At 46.2% G+C, this 21,273-nt stretch overlaps 2 protein-coding genes and 1 non-coding gene across 3 annotated transcripts in view; 1 reads left to right on the plus strand and 2 right to left on the minus strand.

Moving 5' to 3' along the window:
- Positions 1-6,993: 6,993 nt before the first annotated feature.
- On the minus strand, positions 6,994-7,066 carry TRNAR-CCU (transfer RNA arginine (anticodon CCU)). Its single transcript has one exon. It is a non-coding gene; the product is annotated as a tRNA-Arg (tRNA).
- Positions 7,067-9,125: 2,059 nt separating this feature from the next.
- On the minus strand, positions 9,126-15,071 carry Clbn (Nuclear export mediator factor NEMF homolog Clbn). The gene is made up of 2 exons (XM_084605066.1): positions 14,246-15,071; positions 9,126-11,781 (listed from the first exon to the last, which is right to left on the minus strand). The coding sequence occupies exons 1-2, from the start codon at positions 14,815-14,817 to the stop codon at positions 9,345-9,347; spliced, it is 3,009 nt and encodes a 1,002-aa protein (XP_084461192.1). The 5' UTR covers positions 14,818-15,071; the 3' UTR covers positions 9,126-9,344.
- A 123-nt stretch (positions 15,072-15,194) lies between these two features.
- LOC146209923 (dnaJ homolog subfamily C member 2) overlaps positions 15,195-21,273 on the plus strand; it is a 122,319-nt gene continuing 116,240 nt past the window's right edge. The window contains exons 1-2 of the mRNA XM_084605074.1: positions 15,195-15,471; positions 19,486-19,676. Of these exons, the coding sequence (XP_084461200.1) occupies positions 15,396-15,471; positions 19,486-19,676 (267 nt within the window). The 5' untranslated portion in view covers positions 15,195-15,395. The remainder of the gene's footprint in view (positions 15,472-19,485; positions 19,677-21,273) is intronic.

Consider the following 21,273-nt stretch of genomic DNA (forward strand, 5'->3'; position numbering starts at 1 on the left):
AGAGAAAAGCCCCATGGAAGACTAGGATTATGAACAGGTAGAACTACTCATAAGGAGGAAAATTCAGGAGGTTAAAGTAGCAAACCGCTGGAATGGAAAGAGGAAGCCACGGAGCTGGTGGAATAAGGAAATCAGGGAAGCTATTGAACAACGACGGGCTGCTTCAAGGGAACACCGAATGGCAAAGAAAGCACAGGTATCTCGGGAGGAAATCGACCAAAAATGGTAATCATATCGACAAAAGAAACTTCAGGTGCAGGCCCTTGTCCAAAGTAAAATAAGGCAGTCCACCGATCGCTGGATGGCTTGCATAAACGATGCCTCTAGAGGCGGAGCAAGAAAATTCTGGAACCATATAAGCTGGCTAGGGAAGAAGAATCAAAGAAAGCAGGATCGGATTCAAGATAACGAGGGAAATTGTTTAAAGGGAGATAACGCAGTGAACTACATTACATCAGTTATAGCCGAGTCATTTAAGAGCGACGATAGGGTAATCTCCGCAAATCAGGAAGCAACACAAGGTAGCAGAATACAAAGCGGCTTAGAACTGACCAATCTAAACTGGAAAAAGGCAGAAAAAATATTCCTAAAAAGACATCTACAGGAATAGATGGAATTCCGATCAAGCTGATTAATGAACTCGGTCCAAAAAGTAAGGAAACGTTGTTAAAAGCTCTGAGAATAGTCATAACGAATAAGCAAATTCCGGACAGCTGGCGTCAGAGTAAAATGAATTTGATTTATAAAGGGAAAGGAGACAGGATGCACATAAAATCCTACAGGCCGATTACCATAACATCTGTTATGTACAGGTTAGCCATGCAGGCGGTGAAATTAAAGGTGCAAGCATGGGTAGAAAGTAACTAGATACTCGGAGAACTTCAGAACGGCTTTAGAAATGGCAGGCGCTTAGATGATAGCCTGTTCGTGCTTACCCTCTGCATCGAAATATCTAAAGTGGAAAATAGACCTTTGTATTTGGCCTTCCTGGACATAAACGGGGCGTACGACAACGTAAGCAGGGAACTCCTGTGGAACATATTAAAAGACGAAGGTATCGGTTATGAGATAATAGAGTTCCTACAGGAAATATACCGGGATAACAAAGTAGAAATTACGTGGGAAGGGATAAGAAGTACGGAGGATGTCAAAGTATGCAAAGGATTAAGACAAGGCTGTCCTCTATCCCCGGCGTTGTTCAAGCTTTATATGATAAACCTGGAACGGAGGATACAAGACAGTAACCTAGGTTTTAACCTGTCATATAGATTAGGTGGAAAGGCGGTAGAGCAGCGCCTCCCCGGTTTGATGTATGCAGACGATATTGTGCTGCTAGCTGAGAGTCTGGAAGAATTGCAAACTCTAGTTAAGTATTGCGGAGACGAAGGGGACGCTCTAGGCTTCAGTTTCAGCGCAGTAAATTCGGGTCTGATTATTTTCAACGGCTCAACTGATCAGGGTCTTAAAATACAAGGCCATGAAATACCTAGAGTAACAGAATATAAATATCTGGGGGTATGGGTAAACGAAGGATTGGCATACATTGGAAAGCATGAGCAATCACTTAAGGCCAAAGGGCGGCCAAAGGGCGAAGGAACGCCGGGATAATGAAGCATAAGGCATTGTGGGGATACAATAGGTATGAGGTTTTGAGGGGTATTTGGAAAGAAATTATGGTGCCCGGACTTACTTTTGGAAATGCGGTTTTGTGCCTAAGATCAGAGGTAAAGTCGGCATTAGAAATAAATCAGAGAGCCGTTGGACGATTAGCACTAGGTGCCCACGACAAAACCACAAATGAGGCGGTACAGGGAGATATGGGCCGGGCATCTTTCGAAGTACGGGAAGCTCAGAGTAAAATATATGAGGAACGCCTGAGGAAAATGGACAGTAACAGATGGGCAGCTAAAGTATTTAAATACCTGTACCTAAAAAGCGTTGACTCACAATGGAGGAAAAGAACTAGGAAACTAACTAGTAAGTATGCTAGTCACAAGGACGGAGAAATAAAGAGCATTAAGCAACAGGTGAAAAACACAGAAGGTAAAAATTGGATAAATTCGATGGAAAAGAAACAGAGTGTCTAATTATACCGAAAGTGGAAAATGCAGATCAGACAATGAAGAGGACGCATGTGCTGTATGTGGTAACTCCAGTGAAACAATTGACCATATTATACTCGAATGTAATGGTATCCATCCGGAAGTTGATGCAGGCGCAGTCACTGTTTCTGAAGCTCTGGGGTTTCAGATGCCAGTGGCTGGGTGAATAAATCAGCGGTGAAAGCTAGCAAAAAAACGACTGGAAGATAGGTGGCTTAAAAGCAGAGAAGTGACGTCATGTCAGTAATGTAGAAACAGGAATTTATTAAATAGAATAATCGTATAGTTAACCAATCTAAAACAATAATTAAGGTATAGGGAGAAAAATGACCATGATAGCTACTGCTACCACCCTGTTTCAAAGGGGACGCTCCTATATGGCACCCACCCACCCATCCACCTACCCACACGTCCGTCCGTCCGTCCGTCCGTCCGTCCGTCCGTCCGTCCGTCCGTCCGTCCGTCCGTCCGTCCGTCCGTCCGTCCGTCCATCCATCCATCCATCCATCCATCCATCCATCCATCCATCCAGTAGGTATTGTTGCACGCTTTCATTGCTATCTGCCAAAGCACATTAGATTAATCTTATACAACTCCATTTTCACGCCCACGTTAACATGTGGTTATTTGATATGGGGAACAAGGACTTACACAAACCTCTCGAAAACATATCGATGGCAGAAAAAAGCTGTAAGAATCATTTCTAATGAACCCAATGACGCACACACAGAACCTATATTTGATGACCTTAGATTAAAACCATTACCGAACCTGTTCAACACAGTTCAGCTAAAACGTTATCATGCTTACCGCATAAACAGTGACCCTTCGATATTTTACCGGCGCGGCGACAGGGGACGAGGGACAAGAAGAGACAAGACAAGACACCGAGCGCTTGTCTTGTCGTCTCTTCTTGTTCCTCGTCCCCTGTCGCTGCGCCAGTAAAATATCGAAGATGAACCAACTAGCTCAAATCTCTATGCTACTAAAAAACAGTGACCCTTTTTTTGAAACACTTACGACCCTGAATCCAGTTGAAAAAACCTATGGCACACGAAGCAATCAAGCTTGGAAGATTCCCCATACCCGTACCAACTAGGGCCGCCAAATGTTGGTGTACATGCTAGACAAGCTCTTAATTCCTCCGTTAACACGTCCAGCTAATCGATACAACAGTATATATGTCCCCAAAATATTGTTAACACGTCCAGCTCTGTACCACCCAATATTAGTCCTATCATCTAAATGTATATCTATCCCGGAAAGCACGTCCACGACACAAGTGGAGATTTTAAAGGGCAGCAGGCAATACTGACGCTCCGCATGCATTCGACGAATGGGAAAACACGAACAGAAGCACACCACGTTGCTGGCTTCTAGATATTTAATGGTCTTCACATCAAAGTAAATTTTGGTTCAGAACTGAGAAGGTCACTTTTCGAATATCTCTTTTGGCACCCACTGAGGCAAGGGAAGTTTTGCAATGAAACATGCCATGAGGCCAACGAGCGAAGTAAGGGAGCATTTGAGAAAGGTGCTTTGAAGGGAGCATATATAAAGCAGTCGCCATGCTTATAATGTCTTTTCCTTGCTTTTTGCATGTTTGTGCTAGTCTTTGTCTTCGTCAAGCCATTGCACGCTTTTTGCTAACACCCTTTAGCATCACGAGTATCTGTTTAATCTGTGTTGATGCTAATAAAATTATTTGTATTTATTTGTATCGTCGGCAGACGCAATGGCAAAATGTACTAAAACATGCGTTTGTCCTGTTCTATCTGTGTCCGTGTGCTGTGCGACGTCAGTGCAAGTTAAATCTCGACTTCCGGCTGGCACAGCATGCAGCGATCCATGGAGGAAGAAAAAAACTAGGAGGGAGCGCGCGCAACCTCCGCAAGCCAATCTCCTCTGACGCCGCTCCCTTCTCTCTCTTGCGCGCAATGATTCTTGAGAATTTAGCCAACATAGTTGCCAGACTCAAAAGCAGCAGGGTACATGGTATTGTTTAGTGACTTTGGATGTCCCCGCGGAAAGCCTACCGGAGTGGTCTGCCGAAAGTTGTGCGTCTCGTCGTAACACATAAGTTACTTTGATTACAATCGTTGAATTGTACTCCGTGTTTATAGGCACACTACTGAGAACTGCAGGCGGCCTTTTCATCTTTGGTTTCGTCAGGGAGACTACGAATTCGACATAACATTATGCCTGGGGAACCGGCTTCAGCGTAACAATGTGTATTTGAGGTCTGCATTTCCTAAATGAATCAAACGATTTTCGTCTCGAACAATACATGCACGTGCCCTGACAAACAAACGTTTCGTTTCTCGAGGGGTGCGCATAACAGGATACTCACCATTGGAGCGACAGCCCGAGGTATATCCGTGCAGTTATTGCATCTCGGCACGCAGCATTTCATATGGCAGTACTTTTTGTTGGGCTAATTCGCGGGAATCAGCGCACAAAGACAGAGCACAAGAACACAACGGACGACAGGACGAAGCGATGATCAGCGCTTTATCCCCTCCTCCTTCTTGTTCTCGCGTGCTTCGTCTTTGTGCGCCAGGCCCCGCAAGCATTTCATATGACGCAGCTGAGGGGACCCAGTTTTACTTTGCGAAATACATGGGACTGTGCACTGCGCGGCGGCGGCAGCCCTCACGGGATCAGCCCGTCTAAAAGTCCAAAGTTCCATCCATTAGCGCGGGCCTCAGGTTTCAGGCGCCGCGTAGCGAAGGCCACGCGAAGGCATTCCTTCAGAGCGAAGCGCGCGAAACCGCAACCGATCGCAAGCGCGCGCAACCGCAACCAGTTATCGGCTACCGCTTGCCGTATCACGTGACGGCTAATTTTCCATGATTCTTTTCATTATATTTTTTACGACTAGGCTTCACTTTTCCACCGCAGCGCTCCCTCCTAGTTTTTTTCTTCTTCCATGCAACTGTAGTGCCTAGAATATACTTCTAGGCATTATAATGCAGCGATCGATGCCATTGAGGGAGGGTATGCACACCGGGAACGCGCAATCACTGACACAAAAGTGACGTGGGGCTACTACGTCACTTCTGCGTGTCCTGTCGACGATTTTTTTATTGTTTTTTGTTTTTTATTCTACTGGGGCAGTGAGAAAAGCGCTTCGCCGTCGGAGCGCGGTTTCGAGCTGGCGGAGGGAGAGCATCTAGCCGTCCGCGGGCGAGACTAAAACTGCTAAAACCCGCCATGAATAGGGTTTTTTTGGCTACAATCTTGTCCCTAGATTTCCCCAAACGCATTGAACGCCATGTTTTTATCTGAATTTGTCCCCAGATTCGTGGCGGGCTGGCGGGCTTTTTGGCTCTTTCCTCGTTGTCGCCGACGGCGTCCAGAGCTTTTGGACTGACGAGCTCTGGACCAAGCTATAGAGGCTAGAAGAAGACGGAAAACCTTCTAGCCCCTATAACCAAGCTCTGGACGACGCCGTCGTCGGCGATGGACAATCCGACCTAGGGATTGCTAGGGATTCAGGGCGGCTGTCCAGCAAAAATTCAGGCAACACTGGCATTATTCATGGCGAGTTTTAGCCGCTCCCGCCTTCCGCACTTAACAGCACACACGCTTTCTTCTGTATTTAGATTGAAAGGAAAGCCCCTCAATAAAGGGGCTTTGCGGGCAGGCTAGCCAACGTAGACAGCGTGGTTTCAAACGAGTGACGGCTTGGAGCTGCCCTCGGTAAAGCAGTACGCACGCTTGCTTCCTTTCTTCTTTTTCCTTAGCTGTGATGTATGGGCTGGTTTGGCTTGAGAGGCAGCGGAGGGAGTGCTGAAGATTTGCTGCGTCGTTTACTTGGCTCAATCAGCCGCTTTTGCTCCTTAAGTTACGCCTCAATTATGTACATACAACTATATCTATATATATAGTGACGTATCGTAAACTAAGTAACATCTTGTATAATTTCACAGCTTAATTCCAAACATCAACGTTTAAGCGCAAGATGCTGTAAAGTTATTTGCTTTTTGCCGCTAAAGAACTGCATATGTATGGTCGCGCGTGTGTGCAAATAACTCATGCGCAGGTACTCGATATATTTGAGGCCCCGCATAAGGTCAGTATACTCTTGGACGTTTTCATTGTAGTGAGGAAGCAAACTCACAATCCCTGCAGCGCGCTGCGAAGAAGCAGACTCGCGACTCGGAAGTCCCTGCGTCGCTTGGAATACCAGCTCTAACCCCACCGGAAGAAAGAGAACGACAGCAAAAGACTGCGAACGCACAAAATCTGCACTCACTCTCCCGGGGGAGGAAAATTCTGCTTGGAGCCATGTGGGAGGGGAGAAGACTGGGTTAGAGGAGGAGCCATGGCGTGGACAAAACTAACTGCCGCGAGCGCTTTACAGAAGAAAAATACAGAAGAAAGCGTGCGTGCTGGTAAGTGCGGACAGCTAGATGCTCTCCCTCCGCCAGCTCGAAGCCGCGCTCCGACGGCCAAGCGGTTTTCTCACTGGCCCAGTACAATAAGAAGAAGAAAAAAAAAAAAAAAAAAAAACACGTCCACAGGACACGCAAAAGTGACGTATAGCCTCACGTCACTTTTGTGTCACGTGATTGTCGCCGTGCTGCGGGAAATTAACGATAGCAACAACTAAGTTGCCTACGCCCATGCGCCACCCCACACCAACCAACTCCTGTCGCTTTGATTCAAATCGTAGACGTTCACGGTTCAGCCGTTTCGCGGTCTCGGCGGCAGCACCACACGAGCTGGCGTTGCGAGCGTCGACGCGCTGGCACCTTTCCCGGCCTCCTTTATTTCTGGACCGGTTCCCATGCGCTGAGCCAGTTTCGCGAGCCGACTGCCGTTGTGAAGAAAGCAGCATTGGAATAATAAAACAAAAAAAAAATTAAAAGAAAGGAAAAAAACAACATACCCCTGGCGGGACTCGAACCCGCAATCCCCGGTTTAGGAGACCGATGCCTTATCCATTAGGCCACAGGGGCGACAGCTACTATAGTCAGATAAAAGCCTACTTGAAGCCTATGAGCCATATGCTTTTGTTCACTTTTCTCTTCATGAATAGTTAGAAATCGTGCACAGCTCCTACATACTGAAAGAACACGTAATTTAGAACACACTGTACCGATTTTATAGCATGTCCGACATGAGGCAATAAGCCTATCGATACCGTGCATTTGCTATCACATATATATGCCTTTACATACGCCCCATAATAAACATGATGCATGCTATCATGCGCTGCATGGTACAAACTCTAGGGTACGTCAAGTTAACTACGCAACACAACTATTAACTGCTTCAACATAGCGCTATGGTGGCTAGTAGCGCTTGCCTGGCGATACCGAAGGAATGAGCGCGACGTACCGTGGGACTGTCATGAAAGTCATCTCACTGACTGACCAGTTTAAAATGGGAAATAAATATTAGGTTCCAGTGGTTACAGTGCAAAATGCAAAACGACCTTCTTTTGGTGTGTGTGTAAGGGAGATGGGGGCGAGACTGAAGGGGATACAGGGCCACGGCCGGTCTCGAGGGAGAGCGCGCTTCTCGATCTGGCCGTGACAGGACATGAGCATGCATGGAAACACGCAAGCACATTAAACTGCTGATCACATTCCTCATTTTCAAAACTAATAAGTGCACTGAACTTAAAACTGCCTAAATACAAGCATACAAGGTTCTCTCTTAAAAATTCTCTTCAGCGAAAAAAAAAAAAAAAAAAAAAAATATGCAGACGGCTGCACAGCGCTTTTCTTTCCGAATACATTAAAATCTCACTAATGCGGCCCTTAGGAAAAAATTTCGAATTATCGAATAGCCCTGGCGAAAACTGCATCACAGCAATATATAATATTTAATTGTGCATTTGATATGAAAGCTATGCGCAGCAGCAAACATATATATTTTTTTCTTTGTTTTGCGCACACTGTCGGAAATGTCGCTCCAAAAAACACAGGTTACAACGGTACCAACGCATCCCTTTTCGCAATGCGACGCGGATAGTGGTGCCTCGATCGTTACAAACAGCTCCCCGTGTGGTGAAGCATCCACAAAACGCAGCGGTTCAGCGTACTCGAAGAGCGGAGGGAGCACACGCGAGAGAGAAAAATGAGTAGGCATGACTGCATGACGTCATTACGAAATAAATTATATTAAAAAAGAAAACACACACACACACACACACACACACACACACACACACACACACACACACACACACACACACACACACACACACACATCGCGACGCGCATTGCAGCATCTGAAGCTGAAGCGGCATATATGACTTGCTTGGACAGGAAGTGGGTGCTAGTGGGCGGTGAAAACACTGCCGCCCACCGTGGGGTCAACATTGTCTGCCTCATGGTCTGCCTTAATCGAGATGTGGTAAGCTTATTCCAACTCCAGCTACATGCTTTTAGGCCATGTCTGTCCATGATGCTTCAATAATAAGTGAGTAGAGACAGGAAGGTTTGGTTTGGTTTGGTTTGTGGGGTTTTAACGTCGCAAAGCGCTATGAGGAACGCCGTAGTGGAAGACTCGGGAAATTTCGACCACCTGGGGATCTTTAACATGCGCTGCACAGCACACGGACGCCTCTTCGTTTCGCCTCCATCGAAACGCAGCCGCCGAATTCGGGTTCGAGTCCGGGTATTCCGGACAGTAGTCGGGCGTCTTACCACTGCACCACCCCGGCGGGGCAGACAGGAACGAGAAAACTCACCTTACTATATCTAGATAAATATTAAATTGTTAACCTAAGCTTTAAGTTCCGAAATCATATTGCCACGCCGTGAAAGAATTACCACGTGACATATTATGATAGCCAAGCCATAACATCCACAGCAATTAATACAAACTGGATGAACTTGGGAATGTCTAGTTTTCAGCAAGTGCTGGGACCGTGGCCATAGCTTAAGTATGCTCTGGTGCTGGTGGCAAAAACTTAATTTTTGTCAACAATCTGATATTTGTTAGACGATCAATAGGCCTCTTTTCGATGGCTTCAGGATGCCCTCATTGAATGTGTGAATGAATTCAGTGAATGAAGCACAGTGTTAGCTGTGAGTTCCTTTAACATAACATCGTTTATTCTAAATCGACCACCACTGCTCTGCTTCATGTGCACTTCATTCGATAACACAGGTCATCCAAAGCAGCAAGATTCAAAAGCCCAGCAAATGTTCCACTGTCATGTCCTTTACAATAACCACTCAAACCCAATTGTTCATTCAATGCAGAAAGCATCACAAAGCATCATTATTTCCGTTTCTGCAGATGTGGTGCCGACAGCTTAACCTTGCCAGGGAAGTTGCGTGAGTTGTCTTGGTCTTTGCAGGCTCGCAGAAGGTCTCGTTCTCGAGGACTGGTGTTCTTGTCTTGCATAAAAACAGAGAGGGCCGCCTTGGCCGCTCTGCCTCTCCGCCCTGTGCCAGGCGTAACCTTCACCTTGTGTTTGTAGTTTTGGATGGCTCCATATGGAGCGCAGATGGGAACGGCAAACAAGAGAATGTCTTCTGCTAATGGACAACCCGTCAGCGAAGCCAGAAGCTTTTGTTGCTCGTCGACAATGCTGGCCTCATCTTCATCGTCTTCTGCATCAGCCAGTGGGTCCTCCTCTTCTAGTGGCACTGTTGCCTTGTAGCCAGGCAACCGTACACCAGCTTCCACTGTTTGCTCTACACCTTCCTGTTTGACCACCTGGTCTGAACTTTCCCGGTCTGGGCCATCTGTTTCCAAAATGAGGGCTGGTTGTTCAACACTTTTATGCGCATTTGTCGGAGCCATAGCTTGTGGCTTTGGTGGTGGCTGTTTTGCCTTACCAGCAGCTGCCTGCCCACCTTCTTTCCTGTTGCCTTTCTTTTGCTTACGGCTTTTTGTTTCTTTGGGAGCACCAGCGGAAGCCAGGATCTCCATACGAATGCGACGTTCTTCTTCATCTTGGTCCTTGTACTTCTCCTTAATTTTCTTCAGCTTGCCATGCATTCCTCTCTTGGGTTTGGCGACAGCCTTTTCTGTATTTGCAGCAGTTGGTGGCTCCTCAGGAGGTGCTTGTTTTTTCGGCTTGGAGGCTGGCTTGTGGTTTATCTGCAATCCCTTGGTCGGCTGTGAATAGACAATCTCCTCAGCCACATCCAGGTCATCTTGCTCAGTTGTGGGGGCATCGAGCTCATGTGGCAGCTTGACCACTGTGTCTGGGAAGAGTTCTGCCTCCTCCTTGATGCTTTCGACGTCACCGTCACCCTTAACACTCCCCTTTTCAGAATCTGAGGCATCAGACAACTCCAGCTCTGGCCCCTCCTCTGGTTGCTCTGCACTGGCTTCTGCCTCGTCTTCTGCGACACGGATCCTGCGCTCTCCTCGATGCCTCTCAATGCTTTCATCATCCAGCTTGTAGAGGAAGCCAAATCCCATGATGAGATAAGATGGAGGCAAATAGTTCTTCTTGCCACGAATCATGAATGCTCCTGGAGTCAAGTACTGCCCGGTTGGTGCCGTCTTGGAGACCTGGTGGTGGTGCACCCACCAAGCACTGGTCACCACCTTAGCATCCCAGGCTGCACTGTAGCATATCGCCATTGTTCCCGCTTCATTAAGAGTCTTTGGAGGCACAGGCGTCCCTGTTGGGTTTTTTATCACAATGCTACTTGCACCATGTAAGTCTGCATGTACATAAACGTCGCCCGGCCGCAGGTACTTCTTGACAATGGCCTCGTTCTGCTGTGCATCCCGACCTCCCACAACAAGGTAGTCCTCTGAACTGATGAACCAGAAGAATTTTTCAAACCAAAAAGCTTTGCGCGCTTTGGCAATATTAGTGGTCAAAGCAACCTGCTTCAGTGCCTCGCGCGTCTTTTTCTCGGCTGACTTGTATGCCTTTGCGGATGATTCAATAGTTTTCTGCTGCTTGCCGGCAGCATGCTTTTTCTGATCATAATATTTTCGTGCATTGGCGTATGCAGACAGGTCGATGTCAATGTCAACGAGGGCTTCCTCACCATCATCATACGGATCCTTCAAGAGCATTTCGAAGTGGTTAGTCTCAAGTTTGAGCTTCCGGATTGAGCATGCCATGGGATCACCCTGCTCCTGGGCTTCTTTGAGCAGTTCTGTAATCTCTGTCCAGCCAATCTGGTTTGCAATGGCACTGCGAACGACACACAACGCCCGTTCCACCAGGTCCAGATTCATCTCAATAAGCTCGGCTTTCCGAATGTCTGCCTGCTGTACTTCTTCCAGAGCCTGGATTCTCTTCTCATGGTCCATGCGGATGTTCTCTAGTTTCTTAAGAGCTTCTTTCTCACGCTGATGGGCACGCAGGCTGATCTTCTGCATCTCAACGCTTGAGAAGAACTGGTCCACGGCGGCACTGAAAGAAGGCAGTTCAATTGTAGAAGTGTTGCCAGTAGCACCCAAAGATGCATCATGTTGCCACCAAAGGAACGGGTGGAACTCCTGGTAGGAGATGATCTCGGTGCTACCGTCTTCGGCTGGCTGGATGCGTTTCTCAATCCGCTGGACGATGTAGCCATGACATGGTTCAGATCGTGCCCGGGCCATGATTGCATCGGCATCATGCAAGCAATCATAGATTTTTTCAGCAAGTCCTTCAGCTGGAAAACTGCTGATCTTGGCTCCTGCTGAGAGGCCACGACCCAGCAGCACATGATCGAGAAGGGCTGGCCCATATAGAGTCCTAGAGGGAAAGGAGAGAAATGTGTCGGTCTCTGAAATCTGGAATGCTCTAGTGATGCTAAAGGAGATCCTTGACCACACCAAATATATCCCCCGTCTCACCCTCGTTGCCTGCTGCTTGCCTACGACTATTAAAGGATATTCGAGGCAGAGTGGAACTTGCGGTATTTTTCAAAACTGTGTTTGTTTTGCAGGTTATGTCTCTGTTATGATTTTTGTTTGTTGAATAACAATGCTCGCAGGTTTATAGCATGTGCCAGATATTAATAGCAGGCGAAAGCAGAGGTAGGTACCGTCTTTGCCAAAAGTAACCAGGCTGCTCCGAAGGCTGGCGGAGTAAGCACGCAGCCGTGTGGCGGCGTCGCGCTCGCTGTGGCTTATCGGTGCTCGTCAGCTCCGAGGGTACAACAGCTGACGTAACTTTGCATCCTCACTCTCGCCCGTTGGATGATAAAAACTAGGCACGTATGATGTGTGGGCTGCGGTTTCAAGCGTGCGAAGCCTGGTTGTGGCCAGCGAGTGCGCTCAGTATAGCGATGGGGCTATTCCCTCTTCTCGATAACTGCGCAAAACAGAAAAGCAGGTGATAGTAGACAAAAAATTAAGAAGTGCTTGGGACTGGGGTAGTTGGAACATCCTCTCATAAATGCTGCGCTGCTTAGTTGTACACAGACAAAGGGACTGGACAAATTGCGCTTAACCTCAGCGTTTGTCCAGTCTCTTTGTCCGTGTACAACTACGCAGCGCAGCATTTATGAGGAGATAGTAGACATGGTGAGCTCTTGTTGTTTCTAGGGCGAATATGTGCTAGGTTTGCCAGACAATGTCGCCCTGAAATAACGGTTCCGCGAACGAGAAAGCAATAGTGTGCACATAATGGCTAAGCGCGAGGAAGGTTTCATTTCAGTTCCTTACTTAAACCAAAAAGTACCTACAAGCAAATGCAAAAATTTGTTAGAATCAATCATTGCACTTAATTTTAAACAGCCTTCCTAAGGGGCTAACACAATTTCGCAAGCATAAAAGGGAGATAAGGTGGCTTGAAAGGGTTCACAAGCTTTCCCATATCTTTTTACCGGAGTTACGACCCGTAATGTAGCACTGCACAAGGCACCTTGGAGGAACCATATTGAAATTTCGAGGTGCGTTATCATTCTTTAATGCATAGCGCATCAAACACGCAGGAAAGCACAATACTGCTGGTGCGTTTCAGCAGCGGATTACAGAACATAAGCACATATAATTATATCGCGAGAAAAGCGACATTAAATCTGCTTCAGTGAAGTTGCCGAGAAGAGCGAATAGTCCCGTCGCTATACTGAGCACCTTCGCTGGGCACAACCAAGCTTCGCACACATGAAACCGCCGCCGGCACATCATACGCGCCTAGTTTTTATCATCCAACGGACGAGAGGGAGGGTGCGAAGTTACATCAGCTGTTGTACCCTCGCAGCTGACGAGCCCCGATAAGCCACAGCGAGCGCAACGCCGCCACACGGCTGCGCGCTTGCTCCGCCAGCCTTCGGAGCAGCCTGACTACTTTTGGCAAAGACGGTACCTGGAGAATGGCTTCCCTATACCTGCGCTCCTTCTCGGCGCACTCCGAGAAGGTTGTGCCAATGAATGAAGCCTCACAGTTTGTGCTTTTTTTGTAATGACGAGTATATAGCTATACAGATTTCTGAACTGAAAAGCAAGGCAGAAGAAACACAACAGAAAAATTGATACAATTCAATGCAGCCAGAGACAACAAAACAAGAGAAGCCGTCCCTGATTTCTTTCTGTTGCCACCTGCTGTCATGTCCTGTGGTGAACTCTCCATTATAATGCTTCACCAGCTGGACCAACGTTTAGCACTTATAAGGCCTTAAATCCTGCAGTAGTTGGTAATGGTTTGTTCTGGCTTTGCTAAGAGCATGCCACAAACAATGAAAAGGAAATAGTTGAAACCACAATTAATCGGAAGTCTGACATGACCAAACACACTGCTTCACAGGCTGCCAATTGTCTAAAGCGAATAAAAGGCACAGAGGATTCTGGAGTCATTTAAAAACTATCTAGGGCTGGAAACTGCACATTCGTATAACGGTGGCTTGTTTGTTATGTCTTAAAATACAATATCAAGTCCAGACGACGTAAATTAGTGTGGGGAACAAAAAAAAAACAAAAAACAAAGAAAAATAACAATGACCAGCCCGCACCGCCTACGGCTGATGTTAAAGTATACCATAAAAAAAAAAAAAGACAATGACCTGCCCTAACATTATGTTGAGTTAATGAGTAGTGTCGAATGTCAACACACACCGCATTGCACCGTTTAAGTACTCTGACAAGTGTGTGGACGTCCGAGTAACAAAAACACGCGGTTCACTGTGAATTTTGTGTGGCATGTCGGTAACACTGTATCAGACTCGCACAGTCGCTACAACGCGAAAGCGGCAGATTTCGCTGCGACATGCTCCTACCTAGGCGTGAGGAGCTTGCGGAGCGTATCGCCCGGGCCGGCCCCTGCCAAGATTGTAGCCACTTGCTCGGAATCGAGTGAAGGCGCCTCGGCGAGTGCCCCCTCCACGGGGTACTTCTCGCGCACCACCAGCTTGACGTCCTCGTCTTTGCCCAGAGCGCGAGGTCGTAGAATGTTCAAGATGAGGTATTCCCCGTCTGTGAGCACTACGTTGCCCCGGTCGTACAGCTCCAGGATGACGTGGTAGGCAGCCTCGCCCGTACCGAACTGCAGGTCGACGACACGATCGACACCCAACTGCGCAAGGCGCTCAATGCGCTTATTCTTGAGATGCTTGCGCAGCTTCATGGCGAACCCCGACGGGCTCTGGTTCTTGGGCCAAGCGAACTCGGTCGTGTGCAGTCGCACGCCAGACTCAATCAGAAGTACGGCTTTCTCTTCTTGGCGGCTTAACTTGAAGAGGTAGGTTTTCGTGTCGACGTCATATACTTGCACAACTCGCATGCCGACTACGGTCTTCTGTAACTCGGCAACCATCGCGAGGATGTCGACGGTGCTAAAGCGGCTTTTCATAGTTTCGTCTGGGTGGTTGCCTTTGCAAGCAAACTACGGTGCATTTACAGCACGACAGTGAAGGGCCGCTCGAAGATGTGATCGATAATGATTGCCGCGTCAAATGTCAGCGCAATGGCCATGCCACTTGATAACGAGGAAAGTTACCACTTGAACATTGGTGTACATACGTGCCAGCTGTCAAGTCGTGTGGGGAAAAAAAAAATGATGGTTTTCAACTGAAACGGCTGGCTTGTAGAAAAGCGTGCTAACGAACGACAAAGCATTTGGCTCGTCTTGGATTTAAACGGAAAGAAAAAAAAGAGTCGGCCGCGTCAGTGTAGCGTAGCAGTACAATCCAATCCAGTTCCGAAACCACTGACTGCCAGTTCGCAAGTTTGGAAAGCATGGAGCGCGCCGGGCGTGGGTCACAAACGATGTAGTCTACCGTAGCATGTTACATTACCGTAGCATATTACATTGCCGGCCAACGTTCTGCTTCGAGGCTTCTATAAAGCTCCTCATCTGCTGCTTCGCTGAACAACGACGACGCCGTGTGGCTCGCCTTGCCCGCTATCGTCTGGTGGTGATCGAGCGCCATGGTACAGCTTGTGGTGCTCCCACCGGCACCTGCCGACCTCTCCTCTGGCGCTGTTGCCTTCGGAAAACTCACCGGTGAGGGATAGTGCTGCTCGTGCTCACCCGCTATGCAAGCGTCTTCTGCGCACGACAACTAGCGCCGGCAATTCTATATGACAATAGCCAGCGGCGATCATTGCGTTTAAAGGCATTCCTCTGTTTACTGCTAAGCTTAGCCCGCTGAATCAGCGTTACTTTGCGCTAAATGGCCGAGTCGTGCGGTGGGATGTGGAATTCAAGGCTTGTTGCTGAGCTGCCGAGCCTTGTGTGGGATAACGTCCATTTTTTTTTCTCTTTTCTTTTTTTTTTATGTAGCGGCATTGAGGGACTACCGATACAGTTTACAAGTCCAGCTTTTTTTACTGCTGCGGCATCAATAATCTCTCTCAAGGATTTATCAACGTTTCTTCTTATCAGCTGGTACTTATCAAAACCAGGTTTGCTTTTTTAACACTCGAATGCCGCTCCAAATTACTGGATTATCCTCCTCCTTGACTTTCCTTCAGCATTCGTCCTGTCGTGTGTGTTTCTTAATGTCCTCATTTTTCATGCTGCGAACATTTTGCAAGATGAATGAGTACGAACTGGCCCAAACATCGGTGTTGTTGGCTTCGCTGTTGGGCTCACCTCGGCTCTTATTAAGGCAGTGACCTGTTCGCCCGATGTGCGCCTTGCCACATGAAAGTAGCAAGGCACCTTTGTCACACCACCAGGTTACATTACTGTGGGTCAGGGTATGCGTAAAAGAAACCATGACGTAAGCAGTGTAAGCCACAGAAGCAAGTCAACATTGCATCAAATGCAAAACAAGGAAAGGAAAGGAAAAATCTCAACATTATAAAACTAAAATGGCCATTATAGCACAGCAAAGAAAACATAATTAGACATAATATAAGCAGAGTTTGAAGGCAATTGGTGGCATTTGCATATTGTTTTGGGAGAAAAAGACAAATGAAATACTACATCAGTTTTTTGAGGCTTCCCGTACTTTGAAGCTGTGATCTACATGGGCAGAGATGTAATGAGGTGCCAGTACATATTTTTTCCTTTCAATACCAATAGAAGAATGATAAATCACATGAAAAATCTTGAGTCGCAACTTATCGACAGATTTCCAAGAGCTCCCATTGCAGTCTTTCTGTGAAAGTCTCGGCAGAGATATCTCTTGTAAATCCCTGACACAATCAGAGCTGCTAAATTCTGAACTCATTTGGCTTTGTCTCGTATCGCTGGAGGGTCTCAAATTGTGCAGGCATATTCAGGGATTGACTTGAAATTGGTCCTGTCAAAGCTTTTGCTGCTCTGGATGCTACATAATCAACCTATCAACCTATCTCTGCCACCTTAGTCGGGATGTAAAGTACACACCTTAGTATTTATGTTCAGAAATGATTTAATTTTATACTATTTAGATTACAACTACTCACATGTGGATTTTGCACCTGCTAAATGTCATACAGAAAGTTTTATTTAAATTTAGTCTCATATGCCATTTTATACACCATTTGATGATTCTGTCTAGGTCTTGTTAGAGAACATACACATCACTGACACATTTTATTTCTTTGTGCAATATGCAATCATCAATGAATAGTAGCATTTGAGATTGGATGCCATCATTAATAATGGCAAATTGCTTGTGTAATGCAAGGCACATGCATGTCCAGAAAATAACCTGTGGAATAATGTTATAAGCTGCTAGTTTTTCATTTAGTGACACATGTGATACGGGGTCCAATGCTTTCTGGAAATGTAAAGAAAGCACAGTCTACAGACAGACAGCCTCATTTATGTCATGCTTAAATTATTTCAAATGTGTAATGCATGAGAGATCTTCAAAAAAATCATGTTGAGCTGGATTAAACAATGTTCATTACTATGTGCTACTAAAAGGCTCCAAAAATTTTCAGGCAACACAAGTCAAAGGCATTAATCGATAATTCCATTCGTGGCATCACTGCGGAAGCCCAACTGGTAGATTGGCACAATGCTTACAACTTTTCACTCAGTTGTGTTACTCAGGTGCATAAAAACAGAAGTCTTAAATTAAAACCTGATTCTGTCATACATGCTGTTATCTGTGATGAGAACAGGATTTAACGCAGCTAGATGTAATGAATGGTTTGGTAAGGAAATACCAGGTAAATGTTTGCGGGCCACTGACCAAGGTTAGAAATGAAATTTTCCGTTTCGGGAGTACCATAGTTCTGTTGTTCTCACTGAAGCAACCATGTAGATGCATCCAGGTTTTGTAGAACTTGATAGGGCTTTTAATGATTGGAAGAGATAGAGAGATATGGTGCAAGGTATCATGGTTTCTGTGTAATGTTTAGGCATTTTCTGGATGATAAATGAGTCCATGTTTAGGCAGGCTGAGGCATTCTTTTTCATTGTTGATGACTTATGGTCATCCTAGTTAATCTTGTGGCTGGTTTGCTTCTCATGCTCAATGGTCGCGTTTGTTGTTACTTTTTGATTTCACACATTCTGCTACCTCCTCATACATTGTGTGAAATCTTTCGTTTCATGTCTGCAATTTCATGATCGACATGAGGCAATTTGCCCCAGAGGGAGCTGATGTTTCACATCAATAAGCTCACTGTGCATCTTACTCATTGGGACATATACCATGCTTGCAGGAAACATGCACAAGCACCTTGCTATTTTCTGCTACATCTGTTACAGGGGGTCAGTTCAGTTTCTTTGTCATTGCTTCTGCTTTCCTTGGCGTGTGTGTGCTTCAACCATGACATTCTTTTGTGCATGTTCCTGTTGAAGGATAGTGAATTATCATTCCTTTGCAAATCAGTCTCTATTCTCATTTTGTTGTTTAGAGTGATGTCCTCACGGCAGGCATCTGACATGCTTGATCAGATGCAAACACTGACTTCTTATGATTGATTAGGTGCGCTGCATTAAAATCAAGTTCCTCCCAGAGGGAGTATGTTTCTTGCAGATGTGGAAAGTAAGGTGTCAGGGCTCAGGTTACTACAGCGTCCATGAACAGAAGACGGCTGTCAGTGCCTTCTTAATAGCTACAGTTTAATGATGGTTAAATGACATTAGCTTAGTCCAGGAAAGGCCAGATCTACTTCCGATACAGGAAACTGAAGCGGTTGGCCACATACTTTGGGAATATTTTCGATTGCAGCTAGAGAGTGGCTGAAGACTTGCCTTCATTGGCTTCCATTCTGATATTCACCATTGTGACTGAGATTGCTGCTTCCATTGCTCCATAGTGGCAAAAGATTTGTTGGTAAAAATAGCCCAATGTATATAAAATATGTTTTGGAGAAACAATGCACATGCTGGCATCATCATCATCACCATCATCCTCAGCTTCACTATACCCACTGCAGGGTGAAGGCTTCTCCCATATTCCTCCAATTAACCCAGTCCTGTGCAAGCCGCATCCATGATCCCTGCGAACTCCTTAATCTCATCCGCCCACTTAATTTGGCACAAGCTGGCATAGCTCTCTTCAAACGGTGTCTGATTTTGTTATCTTTTTCAAGACATCGCTTGAATGCTTCAGCTGTGAGTTTAAGAGGTACACTTCTAGAAAGCAAGCAGATATCAAAAGACACAGTCATATCGGGGTTTTTTGGAGTGACAGCTTTTATTACGCTGATGAAATCAGATGAGTTTCATGATGTTTATGGCTGTCTTGACCAACTGTGGATCTGTTAATGCAGCTACAGTTCTTGTACATTTTGTAGCGTCTTTTCTGCCTACATTTTGGAACATGTTCGCTGTATTGTTGTCATAATTCAAATAGCTGGGCATAATTATTCTTTGTTCAAGGATTGGCACCTCAAGCAGATAGCAACAACTCTGCACATGTTATATTTCACTGGCTCAAACATGTCGCACGCTTTTATACATCTTGCAAGCATCCATGTCTGGGAAGTGTCCCTTGTTGCCATTTTTCACTTCCTGTTGGCTGTTAAAAGCCACTGCACAAGTAAGCTGTGCAGTAAATATGTGTATTACCTTTCTGAAGCCACGCCTATTGACAACAGTGCGTTTGTACCCCGTTCCTGGCTGCAGAGCTCAGTCAGGTGGATGTGGAGCCCGTGGGCAGGTGGTTTGAAGCAGTCTACCAGAGCTCACGTACCCGGCACGTCTCATCGGCAGCTTCGGTTGGCTCCGAGTCATCGGATGAGGGTGAAGGGGGCAGTGTTGCGGAGGAGCCTGCAGAGACCCGCTACCTGCTCAGTCTCGACCCCAAGGAATGGAAGGTGCTTATTTTAACCTGTTTTGTTGCTCTTTTATTAGAAAAGCAGGTTGGTTACTATATTAAGGATGTCCTGGGTGTCTGTTAGTAAGCCAGACTGTGCATACACATCACATGTGTGTATTTGTCACTCTGTCATTTACAAAGTGGCACTGAAATGTTTTCATAGATGCCTATGGTTTTGTTAACAGAGCAAGAGCTGGTTAAGAAGATATTAAGGAGGACCACTTTTAGTGCCACGGGAGCAGCTTGGGCCAGATAGTATTTTTAACACGACAGCGTTAAAGACCCCGGTCTCCAGAAAATTTGGTGTTGGCATTGGTATTGTGAGTGAAAAATCATGGGCATGCTTCTGCCAGCTGACATAGCTGGGCAATAATTGGTTGGCGAGTTCTATGACATCACAAGACCACATGATGTGTCAAAACTGACAGACCTGCTAACTGAGGCAGCTCCTTTGAGATGGACCTTTGGGTCCTGAGTGGCACGCTGTTCCTAGGTTACAAAAGTGTGACCATATAGCTTGGTTGGAGCGGGGCTTGATAATCTATGTTGAGGAGTCTTTCACATAATGCTGTGGCTTATGAGTGCACGCTAATGAGCGTGTGTGAGACAGTATGGGCACCATTTAAGGGGTTAGTGACTGAGCCAGTGGCAGTATCGAGCGACTGAGCCACTAGCAGTGCTTATATTTTATTGCTCTTCAGTGGCAAAAAGGTGCCTTTATTGAAAACATAGCTTTTAAAATATTAAAAGGTAAAGACAGATCTAAAGTTCTCGCCACCATCAGCTGTTTTCACAAGCTGACTGTGGTGATACGAAGAGTTGCCTGCATGCCGACTGCCCAACTAATGTTCACTTCCAAACAGTTTAGGCAGAATCTTTTAATGTGAAATTGAAGTCACGAGTTTGAATCGAGTGGCGGCAGTTTTCTAGCAGTAAGTGTATAATTCGCTGCAAAACGAAACACCTGCATAACTAGAAAAGGCCGTGAAACAAATTTGTCTTGTGCATGCAGATTGGATAGAATTATCTTCAGTGATTGTTTAATACAGGGAAGAAAGATACTGGCACATGTTCAGGCAAAAAATAAGCATTAAGGGGAGACGCGGGTCGAAAAACGGCGATTTTCAGTAAAAAAGTCACTTTTGTGATTTTGACTGTTTCAGCAACGCTGATCCTTCCTCTTTAATATATAAAAAATTCAGAGCCGAAAACAGTCGCGAAATCATTTAAAAAGTCTGTTACAGCACGCAAGGTGGCTAAAGAAGGGGCAGATACGACCCATGTTCAAGCGCGTGACGCGCCAAATCGCGGCGTCGCACGCCACTGAAATTTTGCAAGGCGGCAGGCCTACGCTTTTTCTCCCTAAAGCTGGCTTTGCCGCTTCACAAACCCCCAGCAAGTAATAAAAAAAAAAGAGTTTCGCCGCCCAAACCTAGCATTTTCACTGGCCATTTAAATCACGTGGTGCGATTTCGACCACGCCATTGGCTGTCAGTGTGGGAAGCGGCCATAGCTCGTCTGCTCTTCATGCGACGCGTAGCTCGCTGTCACGCTGGCCCGCTAGTTTTCTTTCGGCGTGTTTTCAAAATTTCATG

The sequence above is a fragment of the Amblyomma maculatum genome, chromosome 1, assembly GCF_055883805.1.
Source record: "Amblyomma maculatum isolate TAMU_Amacu chromosome 1, ASM5588380v1, whole genome shotgun sequence".
NCBI classification, from domain to species: domain Eukaryota; kingdom Metazoa; phylum Arthropoda; class Arachnida; order Ixodida; family Ixodidae; genus Amblyomma; species Amblyomma maculatum.